At 42.1% G+C, this 13,814-nt stretch overlaps 1 protein-coding gene across 1 annotated transcript; it reads left to right on the top strand.

The window, feature by feature from the left end:
- The first annotated feature begins 1,929 nt into the window (after positions 1-1,929).
- Positions 1,930-13,570, top strand: LOC124262185 (mannan endo-1,4-beta-mannosidase-like). Its single transcript, XM_046696638.1, has 6 exons — positions 1,930-2,302; positions 5,278-5,445; positions 6,277-6,426; positions 10,400-10,545; positions 11,335-11,514; positions 13,227-13,570. Exons 1-6 carry the CDS (start codon positions 2,053-2,055, stop codon positions 13,551-13,553), a joined length of 1,221 nt encoding a protein of 406 aa, XP_046552594.1. The 5' UTR covers positions 1,930-2,052; the 3' UTR covers positions 13,554-13,570.
- Positions 13,571-13,814: the final 244 nt, after the last annotated feature.

The following is a 13,814-nucleotide window of genomic DNA, read 5'->3' as shown; positions in this document are numbered from 1 at the left end:
CCAAATCAGAACTCATCGAAAGAAGCGATTTAAAATGACTCTCTTCGAATAAAAATACCATGTTTGCTAGTTAAAAGTCTTTTCTCAGTGGATGTGGTTTTACAATTAAGACTAATTTGGAGTAGTAGATTAAGCCAGGAGGGAGGTTGTGGGGTTGTGGGGTAGTGGGGATGTTATCCCAGGTTCTAGTTTGGTACCGACCTATCCTAACTCCTTTGTTATCCACGATGTGATTGGTTATCTCTCGATGAACTGCGCATGAATGGCTCCTTCGAATCACGGAAGGAAATGCCAGCATGTCACGTGACAACAACTCCTCACGATAGTGAGGGTTCTGCGAGTATGCGATTTCGAGAAATGCGGGAACAGTTAAACTGTTAACCTCTACATAAACCCTTTTGACACTTAAGAGTGATTTTATCCCTCACTGTTTGTGAGGAAAATATGTGTAGTGAAATTGACTTAAATTGGCTTGATTTACATATCGAGTGTACGATATTACTATCCACGCGTACCGGTTTGGGAAGAATAGTCTCTGCAAGTAGAACATATTTGACAGATTTAAAGATCCCTGAATTATAATCAATCAATCTTTAATTAATACTTAAAAAGGAGCCACATGCCTGTCGTACAATTAGAGTTTACATGAGTAGATAGAAGTAATTTACAATTTCTTTCCATAACAATCCTTTTTCTGAAACTCACAGCGAAATATACTTCCCATCGAAAATTTAGACTCACTTAAAACACTCAGTATATGTTTTGTATGTATATATGGTTACATAGAAGATAGATTTCTCCACTAACTTATGGGAACCAACTGCAAACCTCATGCAGATGAATTGCACGAGGATCATGCATCATGAAAAGTATGTGCACATATCGTGCATGTGAACAGCTGCATTTTGGTGTAAAGGTTTGCAAAGAATTCGCCAATTTTCACTGATTTTGTATCATTTATTGAACTCATGACGATACTCTTTTCATCATTACGAATTTGTTTTACAATACATCAGTTCATGTGTATAAACAGTACCTTTAAACAGCATGGAATATTTTGCAAAATCTAGTTTAGAACAGTTGACTGAAGTAAGTGGCTACATTTACACTAGTGAGTGTAAACTTTGATAGGTAGTATAGATGTACATTGCCAGATTCTGTAATATTGATGTGGTAGTATCTGTTAACAATGAAATTAATTTTCTTACACTTGGATGCTTATAATAGTATGGCTTTAGGTATTTCGTTCGTAGAGTGGTATAAACTGGACAGATTAGAAGGAAATGTAATTCATCCTCATCACTATTCATATTACATAACTGACATATTCTGTTTTCTCTTTGTATACCTGCATACCTGAATTATAATCATAAAGTACAATGAAAAGGAGCCCAGAGACTTTCTATATTTTCAGCGACTAAATGGGATCATATCAATTCTCCGTGTGCTTAAGTTTTCTTGTTTTAATGAAATAAAGCAATAAAAAAACTAGACGCCGAAACACTGCAACTAAGGGAAAACGCTACTATAATACCCATATTGTATAAAACATCATCGAATAACCTCCACATGGGTACAATGTGTGAAGCCCATTTCAGGTGTCCCCGCCGTGATATTGCTGAAATATTGCTAAAAGCGGTGTAAAACTAAACTCACTCACTCACTCATCGAATAACTATTTAGTTTTAGTCGCCATCAAACATGATTGGCAGTCTAGGTCACAAACGTAATTGTGGTAATTGTTGGAAAATTGTGCAGAACTAGTTTATTGTCAATAGAACAGATGGGAAATCGTAGTTTTAACATCACGCAAACGAATTCATATTTTTTATAATAATGAATGTTTGCCCCTACAATGCTGGCAGGATCTGCCATTCACGTTTGAATTATTCTCTATTGTGCGTTTTGGCAGCGGCTGTATGTATCTCGGCTTTGCGGAAAGCGTGTCATTCGCTCTATCAGTGGATCTGATATGACAAGGCCAGTTCACCATACAACGTAGACCTGATTAAAATACGAACACTCGGCTGGCAACGATCACACTGCCTAACAATGGCCTCGGATGGTGGGTGGCTCCGTGTTGTCGCCGTCTCATGGCTCCTTGTGCTGTCTCACGGGCAGAGGAAGCTGTATGTGAGGGACGGGGCTCTGGGTCTGGGTGGGGAGAAGGTGTATCTGTCCGGGATCAATCAAGCATGGGTCAATTTCGCACATGACTTCGGACAAGGGAACTACAAGAAGTCTCGACCCCACCTGATGAAAACGTTGGACAGCGTTCACAACAATGGAGGGAACTCGTTACGTAAGTATTGCGAGAGAGAGCGAGAGAGCGAGAGAGAGAGAGAGAGAGACTGGTTGAAGTATTGATACATCATATATTCACTTTCCATGTTCAGTCAACTGCCAGTGCTCTATTCAGGGTATGTAAAATATATCTTATTACTATAATTACTGTTTATTGAATATATTACATTGTGCATTCACGTTTTATGGTGATCATTTAATGTAAGAGTCGGTAGAGTGAAAAATGGAATGTACAAAGTTTATGCAAAACATTTTTGATGAAAACAAAACCATAAAACCCCCCCAAAAACAGCAATCCCCGGGGATTCATTGTAAGGATTCAGGTCCCCAGGAGCTATGCGGGTCGTACACCTTGATCGTGGTCGATGCGTACCATCGTATCCCGACTGCGTCTATGCTCATGATGTCAACCACAGGAGCGACTGGTACGGAGTCGATTATTTACAGACCGTCGTTATATGAGCTGTTGCTAAAGGCAGTGCTAGACAATAGGCTGTGAAACACGACTACTCTATTAATTTATATTTTAATTTAAAATTGTGATTTCAGGCCCTCACATTCATAAAATAAGAAATAAAAGACGCCTAAATAATACTCTCGTAGCCATAACTGTTGTGTCAAACACGTAAAAGCTCAACTGTAGTGCAACGTGTTTCGGAAACGCATTGTTCTCTGTGAACCAGCTTGTCAAAGTACGAGTTGGTTTGATAAAGGTCAATTAACCGCATTCAAAACGGATTTTTAACAGGAAGCGGAACACGTGACCCATGATCGTATTTCTCGCAGCGGTTGTTCAGTACTTCCCCTATATTATACTTTCCTTTTGTAACCCGTGAAGATCCGGGTTAGAATTGATCTTCAGTAAACCATGCTTGTCGTAAGAGGCGACTAACGGGATCGGGTGGTCAGGCGCGCTGACTTGCTTGACACATGCCATCGTATCCCAGTTGCGTAGATCGATGCTCATGCTGTTGATCACTGGATTGTCTGGTCTAGACTCGATAATTTATACCATAGCTAGAATATTGCTGAGTGCGTTGTAAAACAAGACTCAGTGACTTTCTAGCGTATACTGTATACTACTCACACTTTGCTAAGGATCACACAAATTCGCAACTTTTCTTAAACGTAGATTTACAATTTGAAATTGTATCCATTTAAAACTGGATAAATAATGATATGGTAACACATCTTCAGGAAAACAGACACTTTAAGCTAACCGTATGCACTTGATACAGGAGTAACCTTAAAAATGGTTTTCATGGCACCAGTCAACCATTTTGCAAATCATGGCACGGGTCATTGACAAGCACACAACGCCTGTCAATAGCAGGTATGGGATCCACCAGATCAAATGACATACAGAAAACTTGGATCCATGCTTACAAGAGGCTTAGATATTTAAAGCAAATTTGACCCCACATCATAGTTTTCTATTGAATAAATGATTTAATCCTTAGCAAAGTGTGAATAGTACAGTTCACATTAAGTGTCTGAATGGAGGCAGTGGAGTAGCACAGTGGATAGTGTGTTGGCTCGCCACGCTGAGTCTCGGGTTCGAACCCCACATGGTTACCATGTGTCAAGGCCATTTCTGGTTTTTGCCACCTTAACAAAGGTATACTACCATATTCTCTCACTCACGTACTCACCCCACCATCGTTATGTTTCTTAAGCGGTGGGGGGTTGGTGGGGTAGCCTAGTGGTTAAAGCGTTCGCACGTCACGCCGAAAAAACCGGGGTCGATTCCCAACATGGGTACATTGTGTGAAGCCCATTTCTGGTGTCCCCCGCCGTGATAATGATGGAATATTGCTAAAAGCGGCGTAAAACCCAACTCACTCACTTTAGCGGCGGTGGGTTAGAGTAGTGGTTAAAGAGTTTGCACGTGGAGCCTATGACCGGGTTCGATTCTCCACATGAGTACAATATGTGGGGCCCGTTTCTCCTGCCACCCCAGCACACGTATACACGATTGCCCCTTTACTTAATCTACAGACACAATGCATCACAACTGAAACATCGTTTACAACGTATAACAGTGCACCGTGCACTCATAACATTTCTCAAATGACACTGACATACTGCGTATTTTGTGGAACTAAAACATGTTTTACGACCGCTTGTGCTAATTTATTTCTCCCTCCCGTGAGTGTAAGAAAAGTTTCCTTTGTCCTTGCCGATGAAGTACGTAGCATAAGGAGTGAGTGAGTGAGTTTAGTTTTACGCCGCACTCAGCAATATTTCAGCTATATGGCGGCGGTCTGTAAATAATCGAGTCAGGACCAGACGATCCAGTGATCAACAGCATGAGCATCGATCTGCGCAATTGGGATGTGTGAACCAAGTCAGCGAGCCCGACCACCCGATCTTACGACAAGCATGGGTTACTGAAGGCCAATATTCAAACCCGGACCTTCACGCGTCTTAGCATAAGGAAAGTTTTCATGAAGTATGAATGGAAACACTAACGAGAACTATTTCTCTGACAATGATTTGCTATTTAGAACATGTTGAATTAACAGCTGTGTTACAATGTATGCTTTTGAGAGCTTTTTTGTATCTGTGACCCTGAGATCTGGGTTAGAATTGGTCTTCAGTAACCCATGCTTGTCGTAAGAGGCGACTAACGGGATCAGGTGGTCAGGCTCACTGACGTGGTTAACACATGTATCACCCATATCCCAGGTGCTTAGGTCGATGCTCTTGCTGTTGATTACTGGATTGTCTGGTCCAGACTTGATTATTTACAGATGCCGACATATAGCTGGAATATTGTTGAAAATACCAAAATCCATTTCAGTTGGTCTCCAACTAGTATTCCATTGTTGCAATCTTTCAAAAGTTTTACATATATTGTGCATTTTCAAAGAATATCCTTTCATTACGTAGAATGTTCCAAACGGAAAATATATACAACGTATAGCCTTTAATAATCCATATCTTCAACCACAAAGAAAAATGTTTGTACAGGAATGTGGCTCCACATCGATGGCTCGTCTACACCGAATTTCAACAGCTCTGGCTATGTGACTGGCCTTGACCGTGACCTCATCAGTGATCTCACCGATTTCCTGAACGAGGCTTGGGAAAGAAACATTCTCATCAACTTGGTGTTATGGAACTGCGCCGTTAAACCTGGTAATTCGTAACAGCACTGATCCCAAATATCGAAATATCTTTTTCTGCAGTTTGTATTTTTATTTTATTTTTGTGGTTTCTCAAGTTTACAGAGGTCACAGCCCTTGTATATTTTAATGACCTTTCTCAGCGAAACATTTTGCTCACTCGAATAATTTATTTTGTGTAGATATCGGCCTACCTCCACGAATCTATTTGATGGAACGTATCCATTATCCCTCCTGCGTTTCTAGAAATTAGGTGATGGCGGGGAAGCCTAATGGTAAAAGTGTCCGCTCGTCACGCTGAAGACCCGGGTTCGATTCCCCACATGGGTACAACGTGCGAAGCCCATTTCTGGTGTCCCCCGCCGCGATATTGCTGGAATATTGCTAAAAGCGTCATAAAATCATACTCACCCTAGAAAAAACGAGAAAGTAAATTTAGTCTAAGGTTCTCAAGATAATAGTCAGTCGGAAAATGCAGTTTTTGACATCAGCTTTAACAAAACACATTTCACTGGTCTGCTGTCCACCATGTATTTAAACTGTAACTGGCAGGCCAAGATATGCGATTGTAATGAACATGCAATCAACCAGTTTTCGTTCACTGATCGTAAACTGCTAAGCAAACGAAAGTATAAACTTGAAAATGAATTTGACCCAAATATTACGAAACGTTTTCCAAAAGTACTGAAAACAGACTTCGAAACACAACCAAGATAAACACAAAGGAGTACTCGTTTCAACTGCTTTACCATCAAGGAACATTTTAATGTTTGTTTTTTCTTTTAGCCAAACATTGATGAATACCAGTTTACTATGTTTGGCTTACCTTTGTACTCTGAATCAGGGGACAGACTGAGCGGCCTTCTGTATGACGACTCGAAGCTGCAGTCCTACATAGATTACGGGTTGAAGCCGCTTGTGAACGCCCTGAAGAACAATTCGGCACTGGGGATATGGGAGATCATGAACGAACCGGAAGGATGCGTGGACGTCGGTGAGAGCACCTTCCCCATTCAGCAGAACTACACCACGGTGACCTGTAAATACTCGAACCTTAATAACGGAATCAGTGTTGCGATGAGAAGTGAAGCGTCTTGTTCAAATTATTGCACCAATGTCCCGCAGCTTGCAGTTTAAAACATATACCAAACTGAGACACAGTAACTGCAACCCAACAAGAAATTGTTTTATCGCCCAAATGTTGAACGCCAGGCAAGGAAACATCAAGTACCACATTTTGGTATGATTATCCACTGCACAATTTTCCCCCAAAGCAAGCATTTATCTGTGAAAGGAGAAGCGAAACATGTTTATAAAACAGTTATTGATTTGGGTAATAGGAGAGAATTTTTATTTTAAGCGATTGCTATGAAGGTAAAGCGAAATACCAGCTTTTAGGGCCTCGAAATTACTGGAGAATGATATAGAGTCGTCAATGAACAGTTACACCAAAGTAAACTCTGTCAAAAAAGAAACGCAACCCCTGTCCTCAGATATGAAAAATTCGTTTGAATGAAGTTATTGCTTCCAAACTAAATTTTATTCGAATGTATTGAAATGATACACGTAATTAATGAAGATTACCATCCAAACAACTGCATTTGTACGCATAAGTGTATTTTATTGCTTATTCCGTCACAACGCATGAAATGACCCTCATGGTGACTTCGCACAAAAAAAACACATGCAAATCATGAAAATGGCAGTTAATGTAGGGGTGTATAAAAGCCCATGTGCTTCCGTATTATATTCATTCATTTGTCGCCGAAAAGCTGTGTTAAAAATGCCACGATTGAGTGCTGCCGACCGAAATATCGCCATTGGTCGTGTTCAAGCCGGAGAAAGTTTTGGAACTGTTGCACGGCACCTAAATGTTCACAAAACAACGATATCCCGACTTTGGAGCCGCTACAACAACTTCAATTTGACCAACGATCGCCCGAAGTGGAAGGCCAAGAATCACGACCCCCTTCAAGATCGGTACATCCGGGTCCATCACCTGCGTAATCGGCATGCCCTACCAACCGTGACTGCCACACAAATACCAGGTTTGAGGAGAGTGTCAGCTCAAACGATTAGGAACCGTCTGAAAGAAGCGGGTTTACGTGCCTGTAGACCAGTTGTTGGACCTGTACTACGCCCCTACATCGACGCCGACGACTCAGGTGGTGCAACAACGTAAGGATACGGACTTTACAAAACTGGAGGCGAATCTGGTTTTCTGATGAATCACGTTTTTCTTTTGCAACGTCACGACGGAAGACAGCGTCTGTATAGGGAGACGTCATAAACGTTTTTGCGCCCATCTGCGTCCGACAGGTGGACAGATTTGGCGGAGAAAGCGTCATGGTTTGGGGAACCATCTCATACAACCAGAAATCAGACTTGGTGATCGTTCCAGGGAACCTGACAGTAACGTTACATCAACCACGTGTTAGAGCTTCACCTTCTCCCGATTATTGACCAACAGACACAGATTTTTCAACGGGACAACGCCCGGCCTCATACTGCACGTGCAACAATGAACTTTCTGCAGAATTCCAACGTCAATGTCTTGCCATGACCCTCTAAATCACCAGACCTCAACCCTATTGAACACCTGTGGGATACTCTGGATCGACGCGTACGTCATACGTCAGCCGCCGCCACAGACGCTGCAACAGCTCGCCGTTGCACTGCAGGAGGAGTGGAGAGCCATTCCCCAGGAAAGAATCCGGCGTCTTATCCGTTCTTGTCCAAGGAGATGCCGTGCAGTGATTGCAGCGCGTGGTGCTCATACGAGATACTGAGAAAGACGCCCCCCTGGTGACAAACTGGTGTCTGTGAGATGACTTTTGAAATGACAATTTTAAACATGCCAATCTGGGTTATTATTCTGCCAAATTTCAGACTTCTGTCTTAAATAATAAAAATGCCGTGTCGTCCTAAAACTTCAGATCAAAATCTCTAAAATACAGGGGTTGCGTTTCTTTTTTGACAGAGTTTATTTTTGTGAGATATTGACACCACCATGCCTCAAAAGGAGACTGACCAATCAGAGAGCAGAGTTACTTATGAACCGTATACCGTCAGTAAGAGTCTAAGATGGTTGTTAATGACGTGGCCCTTGAAGATCCGGGTTAGAACTGATCTTCAGTAACCTACACTTGTCTCCCCGTGAAGATCCGGGTTAGAATTGATCTTCAGTAACCCATGCTTGTCGAAAGAGGCGACTAACGGGATCGGAAGGTCAGGCTCGCTGGCTTGGTGGACACATGTCATTGTATCCCAATTGCGTAGATCAATGCTCATGTTGTTAATCTCTGGATTGTTGGGTCCAGACTCGATTATTTACAGACCGCCGCCATACAGCTGGAATATTGCTGAGTGCGGCGCAAAACTAGACTCACTCACTCACTTAATTAATGCCGTAAAATGAGACCATGCGACTACAGATTGTGCCAGTAACAGCCATCTTGGATTTTCAATCTCCCATTTCACATGGCACAAACATTCGTTATTCGACACTGTTTTTTACTATCATTAATTGTGATGTTCAAGGACAAATAATATTTCAAAAATCAAGTTCCCGGCTCCAATGATGAAAATTATAGTTAAAACTTACACGGTTTGAAGAGTAATCTCCCTTTGACCCGTGCCTTATCGAGGCAAACCGCTGTACTGGTCAGCTTTGGACGTGACATGGGCGATAAAGATGCCAGGTGGTATAAAGTCAATAAATTAGCTGCCGAATATAACACATATTAACGTGAAGGGGTCGTTGTCGGCACGGGTACTACACATGTGTACCCCAGGTACGTTTCTGTATACAGAAATGTACCCTAGCCAAAATCAGAATACAGAAACGTACCCTTGAACGATTCCATTCTGCATTGTGGAGTTTTCTTGATGGGAACTGTCATACTGTTGTATTAGATGCATTTGATATCGTTATATAAGAGTATACACATTAACGAATATGTCACGATGCACAACGTACATCACTCACAATCATCTGAACGCGAACAACTACATACGGTTTCGGTTTTAGGTTGCGGAATATGGACTCGTCCGTCGTTTAGGGTACCGGGTACGTTTCTGTAGTTTGTCTTTGTTCAGGGTAGATGTCTGTATACAGAAACGTACCTGGGGTACATATCTGTAGTACCTGTGCCTACAATGACTCCTTCAGCCATATTTACCATACGAGGTTAGGACAGAGTAGCTTCTATGTGATCCCCGTGGCCACCGTGGTCTAAAGTTGGGTCTGGCGATCATAAAAATAAAAATAGAAATATAAAAAAAATGTTCATATCAACATAATCAAAGAAGGCAAACATATCTGCATCCTAGTTGCCCCTTTAATTTGCGTGTTTAGGGGTGACTTTGGGGGATCTGCATCTGGAAAGGATCTGACTTACAAAAAAGGAACAGAACAACAAAGAAAAGCATCAGAGGACATCAACTGGATTGTATCAGATATTACTATGTCACAAATTTAATAAGTATCAATAAAACAAAGATGAATGTTAATATCGAGCCCTTAGCCTCCTTGTGAATGTTCACTTGTCCATTGTCGTTCGCTCGTCACCCCGAAAACCCGGGTTCGATTCCCCACATGGGCACAATGTGTTAAGTCCATTTCTGGTGTCCCCCGCCTTGATATTGCTGGCGTATAAAAGCGGCGTAAAACTAAACTCACTCACTCACTCACTCGTCCATTACTTACAACCTACATTCTAGCACTGACACAGGATGCAAGCAATTGAATGAACAGTCGGTAGGTTCAGATGTTGAGTCGGCGGAAACATAAAAATGGCTTTATATAATTTCGGCTCGGGGGCCAAATTGCAGACGGACGATTTCCCTTAGTCAAATTACTGGGCTCGACTGACCCAGTCTTGTGACACCCAAAATGCAATTGTAAACCTGGTATGGCACCTAACTAAGACACCCTAACTAACATTATACTTCTCTTGTTCATGCAGGCCACGCTTCCAGTGAGACGTGCTATGACACCACGTCTCTCAACATCCTGGACTTCGCTGATTGGACGCACGCTAGCGTTCCATTGCAGAGACTCCTGGCTTTCATTGGACGCCAGGTGGCGGCCATTCATGCCGAAGACAATGAGGTGAGGTGAGGTGAGGTGAGATGAGGTGAGGTGAGGTGAGATGAGATGAGATGAGATAAGATGAGGTGAGGTGAGGTGAGGTGAGAGGGAGTGAGTGATGTGGAAAGACAAGACTTTCTACATGAGTAGACATTTCTGAGTATTTTGCTGACAAAACAAAGGTCACAATCGAGGACTGGGAGTCGATTAACACAACGATTCTGACGCAGGGTTGGTAGATTAATCGACTGATCACTGTTTGTGATCCGACCACTGGCAACAATTGATCATCGATACATCAATTTCCGTATTATCTATACGTCAGGCTACGATCACATGACGTATTGCCTGTACTGTAGACTATGGAAGATCTCATAATGCATAATCCAAATTTGGGGGAACTGTCGGATCAGTTAATGCATTAGCTATATTGCAGACAATAGTGGTTCTCATAATGCATTATCCAAATTTGGGGAAATGGGCGATCTTTTAATGCATTTTTTATATTGCAAGACTCTCGGGTAACTCATAATGCATTACTTAGGCGATAAACATACTGTGTGGGAAAATCAGAGGCACATAACGAAATTCTAATGGCTCTAAATTTGATTTAATTGAGCTATGTAACCTGATTATATACCTCTGAATGACTTTAATTCACCAATCACAATCCAGTATTTATTTACTGAAGAATTTACTGACTGTTAGAATCGGTTTTATGGTACAATGAAGATCTTTTAGAGCGCCAAGGCTGCAAGTGCCATTTAGAGACACTCGCTGAATTAACTTTCTGTGTTTCCTTTTCTCCAGACTCTCGTCACAGTGGGGTCGTGGACATACAAGTCGGTCACTAATCAGTTCCAGAGACGCAATTTCTACTCTGACCACTGTTTGCGGCTAGCCAGCGGTCAAAACAACAGTGGCCTTGACCTTTATGAGATACACACCTATTCCACGTTCGGCGTTTATTTGCCAGCAGATCCCTTTAAGGTGAGTTGGGACCACGCGTCACGCATGTGGAATTAAACCATGTATATTGCCTGCAATGACTTATGACAAACGTGACCCGTGAAGATCCGGGGTAGAATAGGTCTTCAGCAACCCATTCTTGTCACAAAAGGCGACTATGCTTGTCGTAAAAGGCGACTAACGGGATCGGGTGGTCAGGCTCACTGACTTGTTTGACACAGGTCATCGGTTCCCAATTGCGCAGATCGATGCTCATGATGTTGATCACTGGATTGTCTGGTCCAGAGTCGATTATTTACAGACCGCCGCCATATAGCTGGAATATTGCTGAGTGCGGCGTAAAACTAAACTCACTCACTCACTCACTATGACAAACGTAACTTATATCAATGTACGTGACCTACGACGACATCTCTGCGCATGCAGGTCTGCTTTGTTGAACCCTCCGCGAAATACCCATGAACATCCGGGTTAGAATTGATCTTCAGCAACTCATGCTTGTCGTAAGAGGCGACTAAGGGGATTAGGTGGTCAGGCTCGCTGACCTGGTTGACACATCTTATTGTATCCCATCGTAAACACGCTCATGATGTTGATCACTGGATTGTCTGGTCCAGGCTCGATTTGTTTTCAGACCGCCGCCATATTGCTGGAATAAACAACAAACACACAATCTCAGCAATCTCTGGTTCTTGAGCTAATGATATTCAGCTCACTAAACATTTCGGCTTCATTCTTTACCATCTCTTTACTCTGAAAGAAAACCAACACAGAACACAGATATATCTTTCACTGTACTCCCTTTTTGAAGTAGAATTCAACGCGCTCAGAAACGACATTATTCTTAGAGTACCCACAATAATGTAATGGCAGACCGTGGAGATATGGAGTGAGTGAGTTTAGTTTTACGCCGCACTCAGCAATATTCCAGCTATATGGCGGAGGTCTGTAAATAATCGGATCTGGACCAGACAATCCAGTGATCAACAGCATGAACATCAATCTACGCAATTGGGATGCGATGACATGTGTCAACCAAGTCAGCGAGCCTGACCACCTGATCCCGTTAATCGCTTCTTATGACAAGCATGGGTTACTGAAGGTTCATTCTATCACGGACCTTCTCGGGTTTTGGTGATATGGAAGCGATTTATACCTGTCTAAATGATTCACTCAATCAGAAGTCGCTAATTGGCCCTTTCGAAAGATGGTCTGACTCAACTTCCTTCCTGACCATTTACCGTGTCGTGGTGAGATCTTCATGCCGTTAGGTGTCTGTGTAAATATATCTGATTTTTAATAAGAATATGATATAAATTCCATTTGTCCACTTTCTAAAAGTACCAGTGTATGCACGACCAACCCTACTTGTTCTCGGTGTTTCATTTAATGCTCATACCCCCTTGTCATACAAACCAATAACAGCGATTTGAAACTATGATCCTAAGTTGAATAAAATTCTGAGATTTATATGTTCAGTTGGCAAGGTAAAATTTTGAGGATTTGCTATCTTAATTTCACTTTATTCCATTTACCTTTTTGTTTAAAGTGAAATTTACCGGTACGTTTTCACTGCAAACAGTCTATAGCTGCAGTAACAAACCAAATTTGTTCTTATTTCCTAAATGCCAGAACACGTGGAATTAAGGGGTGATTAACTGCACGTGTGAACAATCAATATGAACAATCCATATGAACAATCCATATGAACAATCAATATGAACAATCCACAGGTATCGGCGACAAACTACACCTTGGACAAACCCGTCATTATCGGTGAGTTCAGTCAAAAGGAGGGAGCCGGACTGACCGCTGCCCAGCAGTTCAGCTGGGGCTATCACCATGGTTACAGCGGCACGTGGGGATGGAGCGCCAGGGGAGGCGACTCGGCAGCTGATACCCTGCTTGTACTTGAAACAGGCATGCGCGAACTCCGAGGGCAAAACAACCAATCAGCGGGAGGAATGGTTAATTTCGTAATTCCATCTCTCGACAGTGATAGCTGGTATATGTATCCAATACGGTATTTATTGATTTTGTATTCATTTTTGATGAGTTAATAAAGGTTTTGAATTAACGAGAGAAAATAGAAATTGATAAAACATTAAACTGTTGCACCATTGGCTACAACCATTCTGTGGTCAAGTGGACAGAGGGTTTGACCTGTGAGCAGCAAGTTTCTGGTTTGATCCCCGACCTCGTCTTTCCAAAGGAGAATGGTACTTGTTATTTGAATTTTGTTGTTTAACGCCGCACTCAGCAATATTCCTGCTATATGGCGGCGGGCTGTAAATAATCGGGACCAGACAATCCAGTGATCA

The sequence above is a fragment of the Haliotis rubra genome, unplaced genomic scaffold (assembly GCF_003918875.1).
Source record: "Haliotis rubra isolate DU_JTF1 unplaced genomic scaffold, ASM391887v1 Scf826, whole genome shotgun sequence".
In the NCBI taxonomy this organism is placed as follows: Eukaryota; Metazoa; Mollusca; class Gastropoda; order Lepetellida; family Haliotidae; genus Haliotis; species Haliotis rubra.
This window is presented reverse-complemented; position numbering and strand designations above follow the sequence as displayed.

Bases quoted from the DNA above. Each gene is read 5' to 3' on its own strand.
- LOC124262185 (XM_046696638.1), top strand. From the start codon at position 2,053: ATGGCCTCGGATGGTGGGTGGCTCCGTGTTGTCGCCGTCTCATGGCTC. The intron at 6,427-10,399 runs GTGAGAGCACCT...TTGTTCATGCAG, and splicing joins GGAAGGATGCGTGGACGTCG to GCCACGCTTCCAGTGAGACG. The intron at 10,546-11,334 runs GTGAGGTGAGGT...CCTTTTCTCCAG, and splicing joins TTCATGCCGAAGACAATGAG to ACTCTCGTCACAGTGGGGTC.